Genomic DNA, 22578 nt, shown 5'->3' with positions numbered 1-22578 from the left:
ATGCCGCCCTTCAGAGCACAATTGAATAAGAGTTATGAAATGACTCTGCAATTCCACTTCCAGCTATGATTTCTAAGAGAGATGAAAACCTGCATTTAGGCAAGAAATTGTGAGTGTAGCAGCTTCATGTGCAATGGTTGAAACTAGAATAACCCAGTCCACTGGTAAGTGCATAGGTGAATTGTGCTGGAGCCATACATGCAATACTATAGCTTGTTGAAAAGCAGCAAGCTGTGCTCACTTTGGCCACACATATACTAAAGTTGGAACAATACAGAGAAGATTACCATGGCCCCTGGACAAGAATGACACTCAAATTCATGAAATGGTCCACAGTTTTTTGAAAAGTGTGCTGATATATATCACACACTAAAATGGCCTGAAGCAGACACCCATGTACCTACAGTTGCAAAATGCCAACATTTTGGAAAGAACATTGGTTGTATAGTAGTTCATTCATTTGCAGTGGATCTTTGCTCCTTTTCCTCAGGTTTGGAATTGGATCTGCTAAGTTGGGGTTTTGCTGCTAGAATTCTACCCTGGACCCTCAAACAGATCGATGTGAATGCAGTTCTTCCCCCTGTGTGAAGGAGCAGTCACACCCCTGTAACAGAATAGGAAGAAATACTTAGAACAGTTTCAAGTTTTATCTTTTTTGTATATGAATATAAATAATAAAGAAGAATGAGCTTCAGTCCATGTGTTAGCATGCATTGACTCCAGAATAATTACACTGGGTGAAAGAAAAGACGCTTTTAAAAGGATATATATGATCCAGGACTTCATAGGTGGAAATTCTAGAGAATGCAACCTTCTGATCCTTCAGCCTCCTCCTTGCAAATGCTGGAATTCTAGGCATGTGCCACCACACCTAGTGGTGGTACTTGGATTGGAAGCCAGCATGTTGAGAAGCACTTTGCCAACTCATCTCCCCAGCCCGCAAAAAGCCTTTCTAAAAGAAAAGTCTGTAATATTAGCACCTGTAATCACACCAAATTTCTGTTCCTCTGTGTCCCCAGTCCTCATGTGTGTTTGTGCGTTTGTTGCTGCCATGTTGGGGTATGTAGCCTTTTCTGCTTGCAACCCCTAAGTTATCCTTCATCAGGATTTTATTTTGTTATAAGCTTTTTTTTCCCTCCATTTTTTAAATTTAAATTAGAAACAAGATTGTTTTACATGTCAATCCCAGTTCCCTCTCCCTCCTCTCCTCCCCTGGCCCCCCACTAACACTCTACCTATCTCATACCATTTCTGCTCCCCAGGGAGAGTGAGATCTTTCATGGGGGGGGGTCTTCAGAGTCTGTCATATCCTTTGGGATAGGGCCTAGGTCCTCCCCCGTGTGTCTAGGATGAGGGAGTATCCCTCTGTGTAAAATTGGCTCCCAAAGTCCATTCCTATGCTAGGGATAAGTACTGATCTACTACAAGAGGCCCCAAAGATTTTCAAGGCCTCCTCACTGAAACCCACGTTCATGGGGTCTGGATCAGTTCCATGCTGGTTTCCCAGCGATCAGTCTGGGGGCCAAGAGCTCCCACTTGTTCAGTTCAGCTGTTTCTGTGGGTTTCACCAGCCTGGTGTTGTCCACTTTGCTCATCACTCCCCCTTCTCTGCAATTAGATTCCTGTTCAGTTCAGTGTTTAGCTGTTGGTATCTGCTTCTACTTCCATCAACTGCTGGTTGAAAGCTCTAGGATGGCATATAAGTTAGTCATCAATGTCATTATCAGGGGAGGGCATTTAAGGTAGCCTCTCCACTGTTGCTTAAATGGTTAGTTGGTGTCATCCTTGTAGATCTCTGGACATTTCCCTAGTGCCTGATTTCTCTTTAAACCTATACTGGCTCCCTCTCTGGTACTATCTCTTATTACATTAAAGATTAAAATGCAGACAGGAAAATCACACAACTCTTAAATGCACAGCTCCACGAACCTCAAAGTGAATGTACACAAGAAGAGCTTGCTTTGAAAGCAAGCATCCATTTCTCAAAAGTCACAGGTTGGATTGATGTGCGTGACAAAGGCAGACTCAGCTGGACACTAGTTAAAGCACTAAGATAGACTATTCTATCACTGCCAAGAGCAGAGAAAGAGCTAAGTTCCATAGGATGTGGGCAGAGGTGATGGGTTGGGAGAAGAGAGAGTGGGTGGGCTGAGTCAGGATTGTGGAAAATAGTTGAAAGTGGAAGGATTTTGCTCCATGTGAATTCCATCCAGTTTGCTAAGTGGCACTTATGTCCCCATCCCCCGAGACTAGGAGACAGGGACTCTATCTTCAGGTGATGACTGGGACAAACAGTAAACTTTTTTTTTTTTTGAAACTGAATTTTCTCAGTCAGGTATTTTGAAGAAAAATAGGGTTACTCCAGCAATTCAGCCTTGAGCTGTAAGAAAATGTGTTTGTTCAAGTGTTTGAGGACCAAAGCTGAGGCCTAGTAACAAAGACTAAGAGGAACCTGGCTAGAGTTTGGTCAATGAGAGAACCTTTGTTGGCACAAGTGACCCACAAACTGTAGGACTTTCAGAATTGTTACTGAAGCAGGTAGAAGTCAAAGGACAACTTGGAGGAGTAAGTTTTCTCCTTTGACCATATTGGTCCTGAGGTTGTGGTTGCCTTATTTTTTAGCCTTGCTGGCAAGCATTTCCATCCTCTGAACCATTTGTTTCACCAGCCCTCCAGTGTAAGTCTTAACATACAACATAGACTCGCTTGCTTGATCATTTTGCAGGTTCTCAGAGGAGCTGGACAAGGAGAATGGCAGGATTCTGGTTCTTCCATTAAACATCCTGGTCTTGGTTTTCTGACTTACAGAGGAAATTGAAAAGTTTCTACACCCCTCTAAGCCTCTCTACTGATGAAACAATCCAAACCAGACCAAATCAAACTGAATTAGAAAAAGTCCATGTTTAATGGATATAGTGCTGCCTGATGGCCTTCTAGTCTCCCAGAGAGGAGTTGGAAAAGAGAGACCCGGAGTTTAAATACACTGTGGGAGTGGTCTTGAGCACCTCTGGGGGGAGGGGTCATCATTTGGTGGGCCTTTTGAGATGTAGCAGGGTTTGGAGGGAGATAGGGGAGGAGGGCTTGGGTGGACTTTCACCATAACAGAGATGATGCCTGCTGTTAAATCAATAATGAGTAGAAGTCACCCAGTGCACAGGAATAGTCTAATAACAGTGAGGTCTCACCAAAGGTATGAATAGCCTAGTGCTACTTAAGGTCCCCTCCTGACTTGAATTCCATTATCCAGATTTCTAAAAGGATTCTTTCAAGTTGAAAGTCAAGATCTGAAAATGGAAATTTCAGAGAATTAAACAGCAACAGCAATTCTATAAAAAGGACATTGGTGGGGGACAGGGTCTCATGTATCCCAGGCTAGCCTTATACTTACTTTGTGTCTAAGAATAGCCTTGGGCTTCTGATCTACCCACTTCCGCTTCCCACATGCTAGCATTGCGGGCTTGTGCCACCACACCCAGTTTATGTGATGCTGGATATCAAGCTTGGGTCTTCATGCATGCTAAGCCAGCATGCTACCACCTGAGCTACACCCCAGGCCTTAAAAGTGCATTCTAAAACTCATTCATATAGTTTTCTTTGTACATGTGTTTGTGAGAACATGCATGCATGTATGCAATATACATGGGGAGGCTGGAGGACAACCTCAGGTGGCATCCTCAGGAACACCATCCATCTCCTTTGAAACAGTGTCTCTCATAGGCCTGCAGCAGGTCACCCAAGATAGGGTATCCAAGGAGCCCCAGGGATCCTCATGTTTCTACTTCTCTAGCACTGGAATGCAATTGTGAAAAACAAAGAATAAAACACCTGTGTTGAGGCTAGAAAGATAAGTCAGCAGCTAAGAACACGGGCTACTCTTCCAGAGGATCTGAATTCAATTCCCATTACCCACATAATGGCTCACAACTGTCTGTAACTCTAGTTCCAGGAGATCTGATATCCTTGTTTGGCCTTTGAAGGCACTGCACACATGTGGTGAACAGACATACATATAGGGAAAACATTCATCCACATAAAACTAGTAAATCTTAAAAAAATAATAATCTCAGTGTCACACAAAGATACACAGAGCAAAAAGTATCTTGGCTAGGCAATTCACTTTGCAAAAATGGTGTGTCTGAACCCAAACTGGCTAGCAACACACTAGGGCCAACATGGCTCCTATCTTTTATCCCTGAGATGGATGGTGACTGCATCTGATCCACACAAAGGGAGAGGGGAGGGTTCAGGAAATACGAATCCTTGTTTGATTAATTACCTTTGACAAACAAAACCAAAAACTCATTTCTTACACTAGCACACACTATCCAGGCAAGCTTATGTGAGTGCTAGGAATTGAACTTAGGTCTTTGAGCACACAGACTTTTCAATAATATTGTTGAAGTTTACCATATGCCAGTCACTAAAACTAATCCTTAGCTGGGAAGGAACTCACAAACCATTGGCAGATAAATCTCAGAGTCAAAGCCAAAAAGTTAAGAGAAACTGTAACCCGGGGCTGAGGGCTGCAATGGGGTATGATATCCAGAAGAAAGCAACATTGAGGGGGAAAAAATGAACATTCCAGAAAGGACAACTGTGTGTGTACTCAGGATTATCTTCTGTTTTCAGAGAACTGAGGTAAAATTGCAGACAAGAGGTGCAAGGTGGGAAGGGAGGGGCCTGAGCCCTTCACACCAGGCACATCCTTCACTAAAAATTCAAAGACCATTTTATAATGGAAAATGAATTATTAACATATAACCAGTGGACACTGTTTATTTTATTCCCCCAAATGAGAGGGAAAGGGGAACTTTTTTTTTTTAACTACATGGAGACATGCATTAGGACTTTTACTATTTAGACACCCCCAGAAGCTGGCAAATGCTGCAGGGAACAAGCTTGGGCATGGAACGGCAGCCGTGCCATCCCAGTGGACCCAGGCCATGTTATACTTGCTGCAGCCGCCTCCATTGGCACTACTGGGAAGCCACAGGCCTTACCTAACACATTCCCCAGCTTCCCAAAAGCCCACGCCTCTGCTAGGAGAAGCCTACTTCAAATATCTCAGTGATGCCCAGAGGTTGGTATAATTAAGGTGTGCATACGGTGGCAAGAAGGTATTGATAGGAAACTTATCTGAGGATGTCACTTGTGTTTGGGGAGGGAAGAAGTAAGGGAAGAAGGGAGAGTGGGAAGGAGGAGAAAATAAGGAAAAGAGAGGCTAGAGGGAGAAAATAAAGTGGGAAGGAAGAAGAGGGGGAAAGAAATAACTAAAGTAAGAGAAGGCAATAAAAAAGAAAGGCTAGAGAGAGGGAGGAATGAAGGGAGAGCGAAAGCAAAGAGAATAGAGGAGGGAAGAGATAAAGGAAGGAAAGAGAGAAGATCAAAGAAGGGACAAAGACATGAAAGGGAGGAAGGGAGAAGAAAGCGATAAAGGGAGGGGAGGAACCAGTGAGGATTAGTGGCCAGAAGGCAGAAAGGAGGCCAGGACCAGACGCTCGATGCGCTCGTCGCTCACACGTAGGGACTCAACTGCACCGGACTGGAAGGCCCCGCCCCCTCCCCGCCTCTCATCCTGCCCGCGGCGGGCCGGGCCTGCGCGAGCAGCGAGGCAGCGGGCTCGGCGGCGGAGGCGACATGTACCGGCTCCTGTCAAGTGTGACAGCTCGGGCTGCGGCCACCACGGGCCCGGCCTGGAGCGGAGGACGGCGCGGGGCGCACGGGCGACCCGGCCTGCCTGTGATGAGCCTTGGCTGGGCCGGGGGCTTGGGGCTCGGGCTGGGGCTGGCTCTCGGGGCGAAGCTGGCGGTGGGGCTGCGGGGCGCCGTCCCCACTCAGTCCCCCGCGGACCCCGAGGCTGTGGGCGCCGAGGAGCCACACGAGCAGACCCTGGGCCCCTGGAGCCCGCACACGCCTGCGCTGCCCGCAGCCAGGGGCTTCTCCAGAGCCATCGAGAGCAGCCGCGATCTGCTGCATCGGATCAAGGTGCGGGCCCAGCGGACGCCAGGGCGGCGGCTTCCGAGAAAGACTTCCCGTTTCCCGACCGCCAGGCCGCGGGTTGACGCTCTCGGGGTTGCTCAAGTCGCAGCTGAGGTCACCGGCTACGGAGGGGACCGCCCCTTCCCCTTTAGCTAGCGAGCCCTGAGTACCCCTCGCGGATCACGGCTGGTTAAGCAGAACCCTTGCTCCAGTGGGCGGGGCCGGGAGTGGGCGGGGTCTGAGAGGGCGGGGTCAGGAGGCCAAGCCTGAGAGCGCCTCTCTGTGTCCTGACACATTGTACTTCTGAAACACCTGGATCTTCTTTTCTCTTAGGATGAGGTTGGCGCCCCCGGCATAGTGATCGGAGTTTCTGTAGATGGAAAAGAAGTCTGGTCAGAAGGTGGGTTGAGCAAGTATTGTTTAGTGGCTCATTTTGTAATTTGGTGAAATAAAATACTGATATTTTATTGGTTGGGGTTGCAAAAAGTGGCACATATTGTAGAGACAATGTATCTATAGAATAATCAGGCCGTTTTATCCTTCACTGCAAAGTTTAAAATGTAACTAATCGGGCTAGGAGTGTAGCTCACTGGAAATCACTTGGGTAACCTTAAGGTGTAAAGCCTGGCTTCAACTCCAAAAGTAAGTAAATAATTAAAATGTGACTCAAGTAATTGGAAGTGTTCAAAATGGCTTGTTTCTTCTTCCAGGTTACTCTTAAGAGTGGATTTATTGGCCTGAAAATGTAATGCATCCATTAAATATCCACCATCACATTTAGCCCTTGTAGATAGACCGGGTTAGTAAATAAAAACCTCAGCTTCTATATAATTTTATTCTTTTGTTCAGTAGGTTTCTTATTCCCTATTTCTGTAAAAGGCATTACTAAATACGAGGGACACACAATATCACTTGTCCTTAATGAGTTATAGTCTATTATTATTTTATTAGACAAAAGTACTAACTGTTGTTTTGTTTTTATCAACAAAAAGCTTGAAGTGGCTTGGAATGTAGCACAGTTGGTAGAGACCTCCCAGTATGATTCCTTGTACCATATAAATTAAAGTGGTATATGGACCTGTGGTCCCATTGCTCAGGAGGTGGAAGTGAAGGATCAGAAGTTCAAGGTCACATAGTGTGTTCAGGCCAGCCTGAGTTATATGAGACCCTGATCCCTTCTCCTCCCTCCAAAGTTAGAAGCTTTGAGAGAGGCATTTATATTTGTTTTATGATAAGTTTATCAAAGCACTGTTTGTAATATAACTTCACTGTTGCAGACAAATTGCTCCAGTTCATCACCTCAGTTTTTAGTAAATGATATTTCAGGCATTATTTAAGGAAAGTAATAGTTTTAGACCACATTGCTGGCAGCAGTGGGGTTTTGAAAAATTATACTTCTCCTGAGTATATGTGTATTCTAATCAATACAACTAATAGGTGAAAATCGTGTAGTAAAAAATTTAATAAGCCAGGCATGGTAACAGTGTCTATAACCCTAGCACTGAAGAGCTGAGGCAGGAAGATTACTTTGAGTTTGAGGCCAACCTGGGGTATATACAGCAAGATCTTGACTCAGAAAGCGTAATAGGGGTAGGGCTAGAGAGATGACTTGGTGGCTTAAAAACACTTGCTATTCCTGCAGAGCTCCCAGATTAGGTTCCCACATGGTGGCTCATAACTGTCTGTAATTATAGTTCCAGAGGATCTGACACTCATTTTTCCCTCTATAAGATGTATGGGCATACATCTTACATATATGAGTGTTTTGCCTGCATGTATGTCTGTGCACCATGTGCATGTTTGGTGCCCAAAGAGTCCAAACTTGACAATCCAAGTTCAATCCTAGGGACTCATATGGTGGAAGGAGAGAATCAACTTTTGCAAGTTGTCCTCTGGCTTTTATATGTACACACACGCACGCACGCACACCAGGGAGGAAGAGAGAGAGAGAGAGAGAGAGAGAGAGAGAGAGAGAGAGAGAGAGAACAAAAGTAATAAAAAGAATCTAATAAAGCCAGCTTTATAAGTGGGAGCTTTATAGAAATATTTTCACTTACCACTTTTTTTTCAGACTTCAGTTCTTTATATTTCTTACATCTAATTGCACACTTTCACCCTGTACATGAGATAAAATCAAATTTGGTAGGTGGCTAGGGAGTTTGACATATTTTTACATTCATTTTGTGGCTGTCTATTTTAAAGAATTCAGTGAAGATACTCAAAAATGGAGAAGATTGCAATATGAGGAATTATAAGGAATGATGATGTTTACTTTTTAAAATGTAAATTATTTAAAATGTAGAGTAGCAAGCATGATAATATAGATCTGGCTGCAACATCTGTCACCTCTTCTTGTACCAAAATCTATATTAGTCAGGGTTCTCTAGAGTAATATAACCTATAGAATAAATCCATATATATATATATATATATATGCACATATATATATATAGAGAGAGAGTTTTCCCACTAGTAGGAATTATATTTTTAATATTTAATAGAATTCTTTGGTTTCTTCTGTTTCATAGATATCTTTTTCAATCTAGATGATATATATACATATATACACAGAAAGAGAGGGAGAGAGAGAGGAATATATATATATATATATATATATATATATATATATATATTATGAAATTTATTAGAATGACTTACAGATTATGGTCCAACTACTCCAATAATGGCTGAGTATGAATGGAAAGTCTGAGAATCCAGTAGTTGCTCAGTCCATTAGGCTATATGTCTCAGCTGATTTTCAGTATATGTGGAACCCCAAAGAAGCAGGCTCCAATGCTAGTGAAGGAATGGGCCTGCTAACAAGGTAAGGGCAAGCAGGCAGAGAGAGAAAGTGTCCTTCTTCCATGTCCTTATATAGGTTCCCAGCAGCAGGCTTGGCCCAGATTAGATCTGTATTAAAAGTGTGTCTTCCTGCCTCAAATACCTGGATTAGAAAGTAGATCTTTCCATTTCCAATTAAGCAGAAACCCCTAACAAGTGTGCCCTCTATTTGGGGGGTTTAGTTAATTCCAGATATAGTCAAGTTGACAACCAAGAATAGTCATCACAATACCTGTAATCCCAGATGGTGACAGGTATATCTTGAGATCAATGCTAACCTGGGCTATATAGCAAGGCCCTGTCTGAAAAATACAAAAAGAAGTGTAATCATCATATTGTTAAGATAAGAACAATTAATAATATATGAGCATATCAGATAGGAAAGTGTTGGGTACCAGGTAAAATTCCAGTTCATCTATAAACTTAAATCATTAGGCTTTCTATTGTCAGTATCAGCAAGACTCTCATTCCTCCAAGTCCAGTTTAAATATCTCATAAAAGAGATACATAGCATATTTTAATTGATGCAATTTCAATGTCAGACGTATCATTTATTTCCTTTGAAGGTCTAGGCTATGCAGATGTGGAGAACCGGGTACCCTGCAAACCAGAAACAGTCATGAGAATCGCAAGCATCAGCAAAAGCCTTACCATGGTGGCTCTGGCCAAACTGTGGGAAGCAGGGAAACTGGATCTGGATCTCCCAGTGCAGCACTATGTTCCCGAGTTCCCAGAAAAAGAATACGAGGGTGAAAAGGTAGTGACACCCCCAGTTCGTTCTCCCACTGGTATGTCACATGGTTTACACTGGAATTATAGTTTAAACATCTAATGGAATTCTTTGGTTTCTTCTTTTGTTTCATAGATTTCATTTTCAATGTAGATGATACTTTGTTGACTACATTTCTGTAACTTGGAGCAAAGGTCTGTGCATGGCATTTTCCCAGCAGCAGCTCTGTGTGGAGACTATTAGTCTTCCATTTCAAGGCTGTAGGCTTGTTATTTGCAGGTTAATACTGTAATTGAATTTTTTTTTTTAATTTTGATTTTTCGAGTCAGGGTTTCTCTATGTAACAGCCCTGGCTGTCCTGGAACTCACTTTGTAAAACAAGTTGGCCTCAGACTCACAGAGATTCACCAGCCTGTGCTTACTGAGTGCTAGGATTAAAGGTGTGTGCCACCATGCCCAGCTGTAAATGAATTTTTGTGGGTTTTTTTTTTTTTAGGTTTCTGTCACAACAAGATTATTGATTTCCCATTTAAGTGGAATTCGTCATTATGAAAAGGACATGAAAAAAGTGAAAGAAGAGAAAGCTTATAAAACCATGAAGATGATGAAAGGGGTAATGCCATCTGACCAAGAGAAAGAACTGAAAGAAAAGGGAGGCAAAAATCATGAGAAGAGTGACTCCCCTAAAGCAAAAGCCGAGCAGGAGAATGAAGTCAGGTGTCGGCACTCAAAGCCAGGCAAGAAAAAGAATGATTTTGACCAAGGCGAATTATATTTGAAAGAAAAATTTGAAAATTCAATTGAATCCCTAAGATTATTTAAAAATGATCCTTTATTCTTTAAACCTGGTGAGTGCTAACTCCCTCTCCTAACAAAGTTGTTGGAGTGTTCTTTCTTCAGAAAACCCAAGGTGGCACTGTCTTAACTGCTGTCAGTAAGGTTAATAATTGTAATGGGCCAGTACAGTGCCTGTGGGGTGTGTGTGTGTGTATGTGGTACATAACACATGCTTGTGGAGGCCAGAGGACAACCTTGGATTTCATTCCTCAGGAAGTGTTCACTTTGGTTATTTATTTATTTATTTATTTATTTATTTATTTATTTATTGCTATGTGTGGAGGTTGGAGGACAACTTCCAGGAACAGTTCTTCTTCTGCCATGTGGATCTCAGGGATTGAACTCAGGGCATCCATCTTGGCAGCAGATACTTTTACCTGTGCAGCCATCTTGCCAGCTCCACCTTATTTTTGAGGCCGAGTCTCATTGGCTGGAGCACACCAATCAGTCTAGGCTGCCTGGCCAACCCTAGCCTTCCTAGAGCTAGGATTGCAAGTGCATCATGACTTTTTTTTTTTAATGTGGGTTCTGGGGATTGAACTGAGGTCCTCCTACTTGCTTTACAAGCTCTTTCCCAACTGAGCTATCTCCCCTAACAGCCAGGCAGGTAGCTATTCAGCTTTAGTGTCATGGAAGGCTGCCTGCCCAGTCATAGAAGATGCTCAGTACCAAGTTCATGGGAACTGGTGACTATTGGAACAAAACCTGGCCGCAGGTGCAGAGGCAAAGGTGTTGCTGCTGCACTTGTATGTGAAGGGCTCAGCATGTAAAGGGCTCAGCAGCCTGTTTGATACCTTTGTTCCTTCAGAAGCTAGTGTCCATCAACTCACCTGTACTTCCCCTAAAAACTAAACTATTAAAATAATTGTTTTTTTTCTATGGGACAGTGGCTCACTGTGAAGCTCAGGCTGGTCTCAAATGTGTTCCACCTGCTTGAGTATCACAAGTGCTGAGATTACAGGTGTATTAGATAGCATCATGCTTGGCTTTATCTTTATTTTTTTATATCATTTTTTCTTAAATTTACCATAGATTGATGTACTGTTTTCAGCTTGAAAGTCATTTTATAGGACTGGAGAGATGGCTCAGTGGTAAAGTGCAAGCATATATTGCTTTCACAGAGAACCTGAGCTTGGTTCCCAGCACCCACACAGCCACTCCTAACTCCAGCTCCTAACTCCAGTGTCCTGAGACACTCATGCCCTCTTCAGGCCTAGGAGGTCAACTACCCTCAATAGGCACTCAATTCCCCCATGCACATAATTTTTTAAAATACATAAATAAAAGAATTTACTATGAATCAACATTTTTATATAAATATAACTAAGAAGGCCAATGAAAATATAGTTATGAATTTTGTATTTAAAAATAAAGTTTTTAATATGGATCATTAAAATCTTAAGAAATTAAAACCCAGCCGGGCATTGGTGGCGCACGCCTTTAATCCCAGCACTCGGGAGGCAGAGGCAGGCAGATCTCTGTGAGTTCAAGGCCAGCCTGGTCTCCAGAGCGAGTGCCAGGATAGGATCCAAAGCTACACACAGAGAAACCCTGTCTTGAAAAACCAAAAAAAAAAAAAAAAATCAAAACCCAAAGTGAACCATATGTGTATATATATTTATATTTAAACATGTATTTGAAACAAAGTTTTTATGTTTACATATATTTTATTAAAATAAGTCATAACTGGGCAGTGATGGTGCATACCTTTAATCCCAACACTCAAGAGGCAGGCAGATATAAATAAATAAATAAATGAATTCACATGCCTAGTTATACCTTAAACAGTGGGATGTGTTGAGGAGAACACGGCATTTATTTGATTAAGGGCTAGCTAATTGTATGGTCCAATGGTTGAGCACTGGCCTACTATGTACAATGAGGTTTGTGTTGCTATGCAGATGGCTTGTAAAGCTTTTTCAAGGGCAAACCTAAATTCAAGGGCAATCTGTGACTCAGTTCATCCTCCCTTTGGCATTCAGAACTTACGGGCAATCAGATAGCCAGAAGGAAAATGCTTTCAGGTGCACTTTTTTAGAGAAGTAGCTCTGAGCCCTAATGACCTCTAAAGCTCTAGTTAAGGGCTGACATCCCCAGAGACCCAGCAACTGCACTCTGCCTTTTAAATATACCAAACTGTAAAATAAAGTTGTTCTGCCTTTTATCTGTAAAAAGAAAGCTGAGAATCTTCACATCTCTCTGCATATACCATTCCTTTTCTCTCTAGGAACTCCAGGTTTTAGCTTGTGCTATGCTGGTCACTTGTCTGGGGTTCAATCTTAGCACTTTCCATTTGCCCCCAAAAAGACAATGGGGAAATCAAATTTGCTTTTCTTCCACCTTTCTATTTGATTGCCAGTGTGAAGGATTTTGTTTTGTTTTGAGGTGAGATATATTTGCTTATTTCATTTTCAGATAAAAGAGCAGACTCATATAACTTTAAAGCCGCTGTATTGATCATTATGCTACTCTTGTGTCCTGGAGCAGGCTCAATTAAGCATGGACATTACAAAGCTAACTCAGTGTGTTGGCACATCATCTGTAACCTATTTTTAGGTGTTGAACTAAAATATTACAACTTTAAAAGTATGACTTTTTAGTGGGAATATATTTTTGCATATGTTTAAATAATAATAAGCATTTTCTTCCCTTGTCCCCATGCAATGATGTCTCAAGGTAGTCAGTTTTTGTATTCAACATTTGGCTATACCCTGCTGGCAGCCATAGTAGAAAGAGCTTCAGGATATAAATATTTGGACTATATGCAGAAGATTTTCCATGACTTGGACATGCTGACAACTGTACAGGAAGAAAACGAGCCAGTGATTTACAACAGAGCAAGGTAAAGTGACATCTGTTGTGTCCAGCTATGTCACATCTTAACATTGTGCTGTCAATTTAAAACACAGACCACCCTTGTTTCCATTCCAACATCAGCTTGCCACAGGCTTGGAGCTTTTCTACATGCTTGTTTTTCATGAGTAAAGTGAAAGAAATAAATATGTTTGTGGTACCCCAAAATGCTTAGTAAGTCAAGCATGGTATTTCACACCTGTAATCCCAGCACCAAGAGGATGAGGCACAGGGATTACTGTGAGTTCAAGACCAATATAGACTTCATAGTGAGTGCCAAGCTAGAATGAGGCTATCACAAAGGAGAAGGGGGGGGGGCATGAGAACAATAAAGAAAGTAGCAGTCAAGATTTAAGCATCTGAGTAATTAAGCCAAAATTCTACCTATTATGTACTTAGACAATTTGGTCTTTAAACATCTTTTCTTATTTTTAATGTTGTGCTTACCTGTTATTTTTCATTACTTAAAGTTTATTTTGAAGTAATTCATACTTAGAAAAAGTTGCAATAGTATAAGAAATTCACATAGACCTGTCTGTCACCCAGAGTCCCCAGATGTTACAGTTATGCCATATTTATATTATCTGATTGTTGGTGGTGTTTCCTGAACTCTTTGGAAATAAGATGCAGACATGGTATTCGTTACTCATAAATGCTTAAATGTGCATCTTCTAAAAATGAGAACATTTGTGCAGTGGTTTAATGAAATCTGTAGACTTGGTTTCCATTTTGCCAGTTGTTCCAGTGATGTCCTTTGTAACATACACTCACACATGCACATATGCACATGCACATAGCTTCCGGTCCAAGGACTGATCTGGCATCCCACATCTCATTTACTTGTCCTGTGTCCCCAAAGTAATGGTGTTTTAGTGGCTTTGTTAAAGTGGTACCAGATTTCTCTTCTATTTTTTAAAGATTCATTTTTATTTGTGTGTGTGTGTGTGTGTGTGTGTGTGTGTGTGTGTGTGTGTGCAGTTGACCTAAGATTCCAGATGAGGGCATTGGATCCCTGGAATTGGAGTTGTGAGCTGTAAATGGTTGCTGGGAACCAAACCTAAGTCTTCTGGAAGAGCAACCAGTGCTCTTAACCACTGAGCCATTTCTCCAGCCCCTCTCTGCTTTCTACATTTGTTGGCTGGAATTCTATTAGAAGAAAACTATTTTCCTCCCTTGCTATCTATGTATTTATTCATACTACTATGCATTCATGGGTTACTTTGATCAATGAGTCATAATCTGTCATTGCCATTACATGAGCAAATGGTTATTAGGTTGCATATATTTTGTTTGTTTTTTGAGACAGTTTCTGTGTGTAGCCTTGGCTGTCTTGGAATTTGCTTTGTACACCAGGCTGGCCTCAAAACTCATAGAAACTCTCCTGCCTCTGCCTCTGCCTCCTAAGTATTCACCACTCACACCACTGCTCAACATATATCTGTGTGTGTATGTATATATCTCTATATCTACATATCTAGATATCTAGATATATTAGTTATGTGTATGTGTTTGCATGAATTTATGTGACATGTGTTGCAGGTGCTCATGGAGGCTTGAAAAGGGTGTCAGATCCCCTGAAACTGGAGTTTCAAGCAGCTGTGAGTCTCTTAGTTTGGGTGCTGGGAACTGAACTCATGTGTTCTTCAAAAGCAGCAAGTGCTTAACTGCTAAGCTATCTCTCCAGCCTCCTATATGTGTATATTTTTATTTTTCGAGTTTTGAGACAACTTTCATTATGTAGCCCAGACTGGCCATGAACTCAAAATCCCCCTAACTCAACCTTCTGAGAGTTGGGATCAGAAGCATGTAATAATACTGTGTCCAGTGCATATTTTTTAATTACTGTTTTATAGCTGGTATTCTGTATGTTAATAGTGAACATTAAGATGTTCATTTTTGTGTGTTCATTTGGGTTGGAATAAGGAATGTTGTAATGCGAATTAATAACCCCAGAGACTGATACTGGGGTTCAAAATTCAAGCTGAATATCAGAAAAGCAAAGCAGCTGGCCACTAACTTCTTAACCTCTAGCTCAGGCTGAATGGGCTGATCCTGTCTCCACTAGCTCTCACCAAGCCTCAGACTGTAACCTCTCCTTAGCATGGCTGGAGAATGTATGCCTCATACTGAATCCTTGCTCCTGTCTTTTATACCCCTCAAGTGTTGAGATTAAAGGTGTGACTTATAATTCTTTTTTAGACTGATTCAATCTTGTATAGATCTGGGTGGCCCTGGTCTCACAGAGATCCGTCTACCTCTTAATTCTGAGTCCTAAGATTAAAGGGGTGTACCACCACCTCCTAGCTTCTGGCTGCTGGGATTAAAGGTGTGTGCCTGGCTTCTATGGCTTGTGGCTGACTTTGCTTTCTGAATCTTCAGGCAAGTTTTAATAAATCATAAATAATATATCACCACAGAATGTTCTTACTATGAGTTCAGTTTTTAAGAATTGGAAGACAGCAATATGCTTTAAAGGGCCTTATTGGCACTTTCAAAAGAAACAGATGAAATGGTGGTAATTTGGGAGTTTTTAAGCTTTATTTTCCTATCTCCACATTAGTTTTGTTCAGTCTTACATTGTTTTGGCTCAATTATCATTTTAAGTTACCACCTTATTTTAAAATCAGTTTGTGGCCTAAAAGACACAGAAGAAATTAGGTTAGCAGTAAGCAATGAATTTTAATTTTTTGAAAAGGCCTGTGGCTCTTGAACACTTGAGACTCGCACTGTTTGGGATCACATCACCCGAGTATTATCTGTAGGTCTAGCATCATACTCTACAGGAATGTAAGAAGAGGACAAATGCAAATGCCAGGGTTTGTCGGTGGAATAGAAAGACTCTCTAGTGCTACCTGAATACTTATATGACCTTATTGTGAATTAGATCTAATATTTGAAAATGAGTATCTAAGTCTGAATGAGAGGGGAGAAGGACATTGTGTCATTGTGTGTCCTAGCTGAGCTTTGCTTTTAAAATTTCTCTCTCTCTCTCTCTCTCTCTCTCTCTCTCTCTCTCTCTCTCTCTCTCGTGTGTGTGTGTGTGTATGTGTGTGTGTGTGTGTGTGTGTAAGCCCATGAGTGTACATTCAGAAGCCAGGGAGTCAGGTATCTTTCTCCATTTTTCTTTGCCTTACTCTCTTGAGATAGGTTCCCTTACTGAACCTTGGCTAGGCTTCCTGCAAGCTCCTGGGGTCCACCTGTCTCCAGCCCTGGCCCTGGAGCTCCAGACATGTATGGGCACATTGGACTTTTATGTGGGTGGTGAGGATTCTGATTCAGGTCCTTATTCTTGCACAGCAAAGCACTCTTACCCATTGACTATCTCCCTAGCCCAAGCCTGTTTCTCATCTGAAAGCCAAGGCTCTGGAATTGTACAGATTATTATCAGCTATCATTTGCTATTTAATGACTTGCAAAAAATCAAAATACAGCATGTGGTGGTAAGTTAGTCTTATTTTAGCTCTCATTCTTTGAAAAGCTACAGTGGATATTCTTTAGTGGAAGGAAGGGTCCTATCAGTTCAAAGGTAAAAGGTTTGCTTGTTTGGCTTTAAAAAAAAGATTTATTTATAAAAATTATGTATGTATATGATTGGGTATATGTTTTTTTCATGTGAGTCAGGTGTCAGTAGAGGCCACAGGAGGCTGCAGATCCTTAGAGCTGGAGATATAGGAGGTTGTGGACTTCCAGATGTAAGTGCTGCAACTGAACTCTGGTCCCCTGCAAGAGCAGCCTGTGCTCTTAACTGCTGAGCCATCTTTCCAGCCCAGGTTTGCTTGGATTTTGATAGGACCTTAATGATCCCACCTGCAAGTGGTAGTTGATTCATTTTAGTTATAAGTACTGCTGATACAAAATCAGGCACTAGAGCTGAGGATGTAGCTCAGTTACCAGAGCACTTGCCTAGCCTGCTTGAAGACCTAGGTATATATGCCTCCTTAGCACTTCATAAAACCAGACGTGGTAGCCCAGCCTTACCCAGCATACCTTGCAACAGAGCAAGTTTGAGAACAGCCTTGGCCACTAGAGACTTTGTCTCAAACAAACAAAAAAACAAACACAAAATTAGACACTAAAAAATATTGCTTCTACCTTATTTTGATATGATTTGACACATTATTTCTTTAGGCCTTTAAACTCAACTCTGATTCTTTTTTTGTATTTTGGGTTTTTTTCTTGTTATTTGTTTGTTTTGAGACAGAATCTCCCTCTGTGTAGCCCTGGCTGTCCCAGAACTGGTTATTAGACCAGGTTGGCCTTCTACTCACAGAGATCCTCTGCCTCCTGATTGCTGGGACCAGAGGGGTGTGTCACTACACCTGTAATTTTTTGTAATTTTCTTTAAAGATTAAAGACACTAGTTTTTCAGTGCTGTTCATGGAGTAAAGATAATATTTTCAAAAACATGTGTCCGAGCCAGGAGTAGTAGCACACACCTTTTTTTTTTCTTTTTTTTTTTTTTTTTTTTTTTTTTTTTTTTTTTGGTTTTTCAAGACAGGGTTTCTCTGTGGCTTTGGAGGCTGTCCTGGAACTAGCTCTTGTAGACCAGGCTGGTCTCGAACTCACAGAGATCAGCCGTGGCACACACCTTTAATCAAAGCACTAGAGAGGCAGAGGCAGGAAGATCTCTGTGAGATCAAGGCCAGCCTGATCTACAAAGTGAGTTCCAGGACAGCCAGCGCTACATAGTGAGACCCTGTCTTCAAAACAACACTGAACCCACAAAAATATGTACCCAGAAAAACTTTAAGTAAAATTAGTAATCACATTTCTTCCTGTTAGTTTTCTATACTATTTTATAGAAAATGAGATGTTTACAGCTTTGTTAGTCTACTGGCTGTTGGCATAATCACACTTGTTATACTCATATTTGTTACAATACCTTGATTAACACTCTTTAGAGTTAGTGAAGAATATGTCTCTTTTGTCACTTCTTAGTGTATGTGTACATGCATTTAATGTATCACCATTGAGACAGAACATGAAAAAAAAAAGAAAAAGAAAGAAAAAAGAGTTGGGCAGTGGTGGCACTCGCCTTTAATCCCAGAACTCAGGAGGCAGAAGCAGGCGGATCTCTGTGAGTTCGAGACCAGCCTGGTCTACAAGAGCTTGTTCCAGGACAGCCTCCAAAGCCACAGAGAAACTCTGTCTTGGACCCCCACCCCCAAACAAAAAGAGACAGAACATTATAATAAACAACTGCACTTGGTAAAGCTGAAGCAAGAGGACAAAGAGAGAGAGGTCAGCCTAGGCTACAGAACAAGTTGTATGCTAGCCTGGGCTATAGTGAGACCCTGTCAAACAGAAAAACAAAATAGTAATCTCTGAGGTCTGTCACTCAGCATCTTATACTTCAAAATATTAATTTATTTTTGGCCAGAACTGTAGCCCAAAGCCAGTTTGCTATAAGGGAGGGAGGGGTGGAGCTGATTCTATTATTGTCCTGAATAGAACTGAGGCTTTCCTAGATGCAAGAATTAAGAACCAGGCAGGAGGAGAGATGCACTGTGGAGAGATTGCTCAGCAGTTAAGAGCACTGGCTGCTCTCCCAGAGGTCCTGAGTTCAATTCCCAGCAACCACATGGTGGCTCACAACCATCCCTAGTGCGATCTAGTACCCTCTTCTGGCATACAAGCAGAACACTGTATACATAATAAACAAATTCTCAAACTAAAAAGAATAGCAACAGTGATTCTGTATAGGTAATATACAATGTTAAGTCTGTAGAGCAGAATACACTAATAGTAAATAAAATAAGTCTAAGCTAACATCCACAAGAGCAGAATGCATGATTTTGCCTTTGAAAGGAACTTGGTTTGTTGGTGTGGAAATCCTTAAGTCAAGTCCATTGCTTTATTAGGTCTCATTTTCTGTTATCGTAATACTTGGAATAAAAATCTTATTTTGAGGCTGGGTAAGCTCAGCGTTAGAGTGCAGTACCATATGAAACAAAGGAGAACTTTCTGGCTTCCTTAATCGAATTAAAACAAAACAAAGGAATCCTCTGGACTGTTATACTTGATATTAAAGGTATGGCTCCACCTTCTGTTTGTTTCCTGGACTTTTAGAACTAAGCATTGTTCTTAGTTTAAGCTCTTTCATGCCTTTGGCTGACAGACTAGCAGGCTCAGTTTAAATGTAAGTGTTTGGTTTTCTTGTTTTTATTTCATTTGATTTTATATTTCAGTGAGTTTTTATTAGTAGTTTCACCATGATCCAGGGCCCCCTTCACTACTCAGATATAGTGACAGAGGAGATGCCAGGTAGAGCCAGATCAACTCTTCCCCGGAAATGTGTCTTCTGCTTGGAAGTCATCCTGGGCTGAGACCCAGGATGTGGCATGTCCACATGCTGCTGCCACTCGCACAGAGGTTAGTTGCCCCTTTTGTGGTCATTGCCTTCTTAACAGCAGGGAAAGTCCAGGCAGTTCTTCCAGCAGTTCCTGGTCTGGTTCTGGCTTGGGAAGAGGCTGTCAAGAAAGGCAGTCTTGTAGTTCCTTCTCCTCCTCTTCTTCTGAGATAGGGTTTCTCTGTAGACCAAGTTGGCCTCAAACTCAGAGATCTGCCTGCTTCTGCTTCCCATGTGCTAGGATAAAGGCATGCACCACCAACGCCTGGCAAGTCTTATGGTTCTTAATTTCAGTTTCCTGCCCTCAGTCATGGTGCTGACTCCTAAAGCTGCCCAGTAAGAGCTTAGTGCAACCGTTAGCAAAGATGGCAATGTCAGACAGGATGCTTCACTTGAAGTTAATGCTGTGTTAAGTGAGGTTGCTGTTTGTAGTTAATTCTGTGCTGCACCATGTTGTTTTGCTGTGCCAGGGATGGAAGTCAGGGCCTCATCCATGCTAGGCAAGAGCATCACCATAGAGCTACACCCCCAGATCCTTATCATATGCATTTTTAAATTTAGCTGATTTCTAAGCCTCTTATGCGAATAAAAAAAGAAGTAATACGTAAGTGCTTTGAAACATTAAGAAGTGTTTTCAAAATGAAAACATTTGAATTCCTAAGTTTGTAGCTGTACATGCTTGCAGTTATATAATGCTTTTCTTTTGCAAACTGTGGAGAATTTCAAGTAAGCGGAGGCTGTTTGTCATCTGGCTTCACTCCAGTTACTCAGTTATAACAAAGTACAGCAACTTTCAAGAATTTGTGTTCCTTTTTTAAAAAAGAAAGTCCCTAAGAATTTAGAATAGTTCTGTTTACCATTCTGATGAACAAAACTATTTTCACAAAAAGCTAATTTGTTTTCTATTCAAAGGATTGAGAGATTCAAATCTAGAATCTGCCTATATAAGTTTAGATTTCTAAATTAAAGACTGCAGTTCTCTGTAATTTTACACTTAAAGGAAGAATGAATGATGGTTCCTAATGTCCAACCTTCATAAATGATTTCAAATGCTTTACTGTAGCACAAATTCTAATTGTTCTTAATAATAATAACCCTCAGTCAGCTATTGGGGTGAAAGTTAAAGAATCAGAGAAACAGAGCGGCCAGCCACTAGAGTTTTACCTCTACAAAATCTCAGACCAAAAAGGGGTAATCCTGTCCTCAGACTGCATCTGTCCCTCCAAATCCTCAGACTGCTCTGCTTTATATTCTTTTCTGCCCAGTCATATCCGTTCCTATCTGCTCCTCCTTAGTGCTGGGATTAAAGGCCTGTGACTTCTAAATACTGGAATTAAAGGTGTGAGCCACCACTACTTGGCTCTGTTTCTCTTTTAGACTGGATCAATTTCATGTAGCCCAGGGTGGCCTTGAACTAACAGAGATCCTCCCGATTGCTGGGATTAAAGGTATGTGCCATCACTGCCCAGCCTCTATGGCTAACTAGTGTGGCTAGCTATACACTCTGATCTTCAGGCAAGCTTTATTTGTTAGATCACAAACAAAATATCACCACATTTCCCCCTTTTTGTCTAAAATTAAAAAGGTTACAATACAAGGAAAACTACATATAATAAGTACAATAATTATATACATACAGGCAACAAGTATATCAACAATGTCTATTCCGTTTGCATTTGACAAATTCAGAGAAAATACTCCATTATCTAACCTATCTTAGTGAGTCCAAAGTGTTGTACCTAACTTTACTGTGAAAAGGAAATTATACAGTACTGATTTTTAGCATAAAAATTAATAATTCAGGTTTAAAGCTTAGAATTATCATTGTCATTTGAATCATACTAAAAGTTTATGGTTAGTTTATACTTGTATGTATGATTACTACACTGAAGTACAACTTGCCTCATTTGTACACATTCCTATTCATTGCCATAGTAAAGTCAATGATAATATACTAAATTTTTAATGACCATTCTTACTTTATTTTAGATTTTATGTTTACAATAAAAAGAAACGTCTTGTCAACACACCTTACGTGGATAACTCCTATAAATGGGCTGGTGGTGGATTTCTGTCTACAGTGGGTGACCTTCTGAAGTTTGGGAATGCAATGCTGTATGGTTACCAAGTTGGGCTGTTTAAGAATTCAAATGAGAATCTCTTACCTGGATATCTCAAGCCAGAAACGATGGTGATGATGTGGACCCCAGTCCCTAACACCGAAATGTCCTGGGATAAAGAGGGCAAATATGCAATGGCATGGGGTGTTGTAGAAAAGAAGCAAACTTACGGTTCCTGCAGGAAGCAGAGGCACTATGCCTCACACACTGGAGGTGCAGTGGGTGCCAGCAGTGTCCTGCTAGTCCTTCCTGAAGAACTGGACCCAGAGGCCATAAATAACAAGGTTCCCCCACGAGGAATAATCGTCTCTATCATATGTAACATGCAGTCTGTTGGCCTCAATAGCACTGCTTTGAAAATCGCCCTGGAATTTGATAAAGACAGAGCTGACCTGTCCTAAATGGTACAGGTCCACAGTGAGCCTTTTGTTCTTTGAAATGTTGACGTTCCAAAATACATAAAAATTTAAGAATACATTTGTAATAGAGTCAGTTAAATGTGGAGAATTATGTACCTCTAATTGCTGAATTTTGCTTAATTTTGTAACTGCCTTTTTATTGTACAATTAGTTCTTTATACTCAGGGAAATAACACTTGTTTCTACTTTTTGAAAAAAAAGTGTTAACTCTTGAAATAAAATATTCTGGTAAAAGACAGTACTTTTTTAGTCTTTAGCTTTTTTGGGGGGGGGGGGGTTTCAAGACAGGATTTCTTTGTTGCTTTGGAGGCTGTCCTGGAACTAGCTCTTGTAGATCAGGCTGGTCTCAAACTCGCACTGTCTCTGCCTCCTGAGTGCTGGGATTAAAGGTGTGCGTTACCACCACCTGCTTGTCTTTAGCTTTTTTATTTTTACTGTCTTTACAGTCTT

General features: G+C 41.3%; 1 protein-coding gene and 1 non-coding gene across 4 annotated transcripts; both read left to right on the top strand.

The window, feature by feature from the left end:
- Nucleotides 1-233: 233 nt before the first annotated feature.
- Nucleotides 234-340, top strand: LOC113835240. The gene has a single exon (XR_003484616.1). It is a non-coding gene; the product is annotated as a U6 spliceosomal RNA (small nuclear RNA).
- A 5257-nt stretch (nt 341-5597) lies between these two features.
- Nucleotides 5598-22369, top strand: Lactb (lactamase beta). 3 transcript variants are annotated; one of them, XM_035443788.1, is made up of 6 exons: nt 5598-6093; nt 6313-6379; nt 9387-9577; nt 10047-10287; nt 13064-13229; nt 21579-22369. In XM_035443788.1, the coding sequence occupies exons 1-6, from the start codon at nt 5638-5640 to the stop codon at nt 22108-22110; spliced, it is 1653 nt and encodes a 550-aa protein (XP_035299679.1). In that variant the 5' UTR covers nt 5598-5637; the 3' UTR covers nt 22111-22369. The 3 variants fall into 3 exon arrangements, with proteins under 3 accessions (XP_035299679.1, XP_035299678.1, XP_027267084.1); XM_035443787.1 differs by having other exon boundaries at nt 5599-6093; nt 10047-10398; XM_027411283.2 differs by having other exon boundaries at nt 5601-5985; nt 10047-10398.
- Nucleotides 22370-22578: the final 209 nt, after the last annotated feature.

This window comes from Cricetulus griseus, chromosome 4 (genome assembly GCF_003668045.3).
Source record: "Cricetulus griseus strain 17A/GY chromosome 4, alternate assembly CriGri-PICRH-1.0, whole genome shotgun sequence".
Taxonomy (NCBI): Eukaryota; Metazoa; Chordata; class Mammalia; order Rodentia; family Cricetidae; genus Cricetulus; species Cricetulus griseus.
Note: the sequence above shows the minus strand (reverse complement) of the source record. Positions and strands in the feature narration are given on the sequence as shown.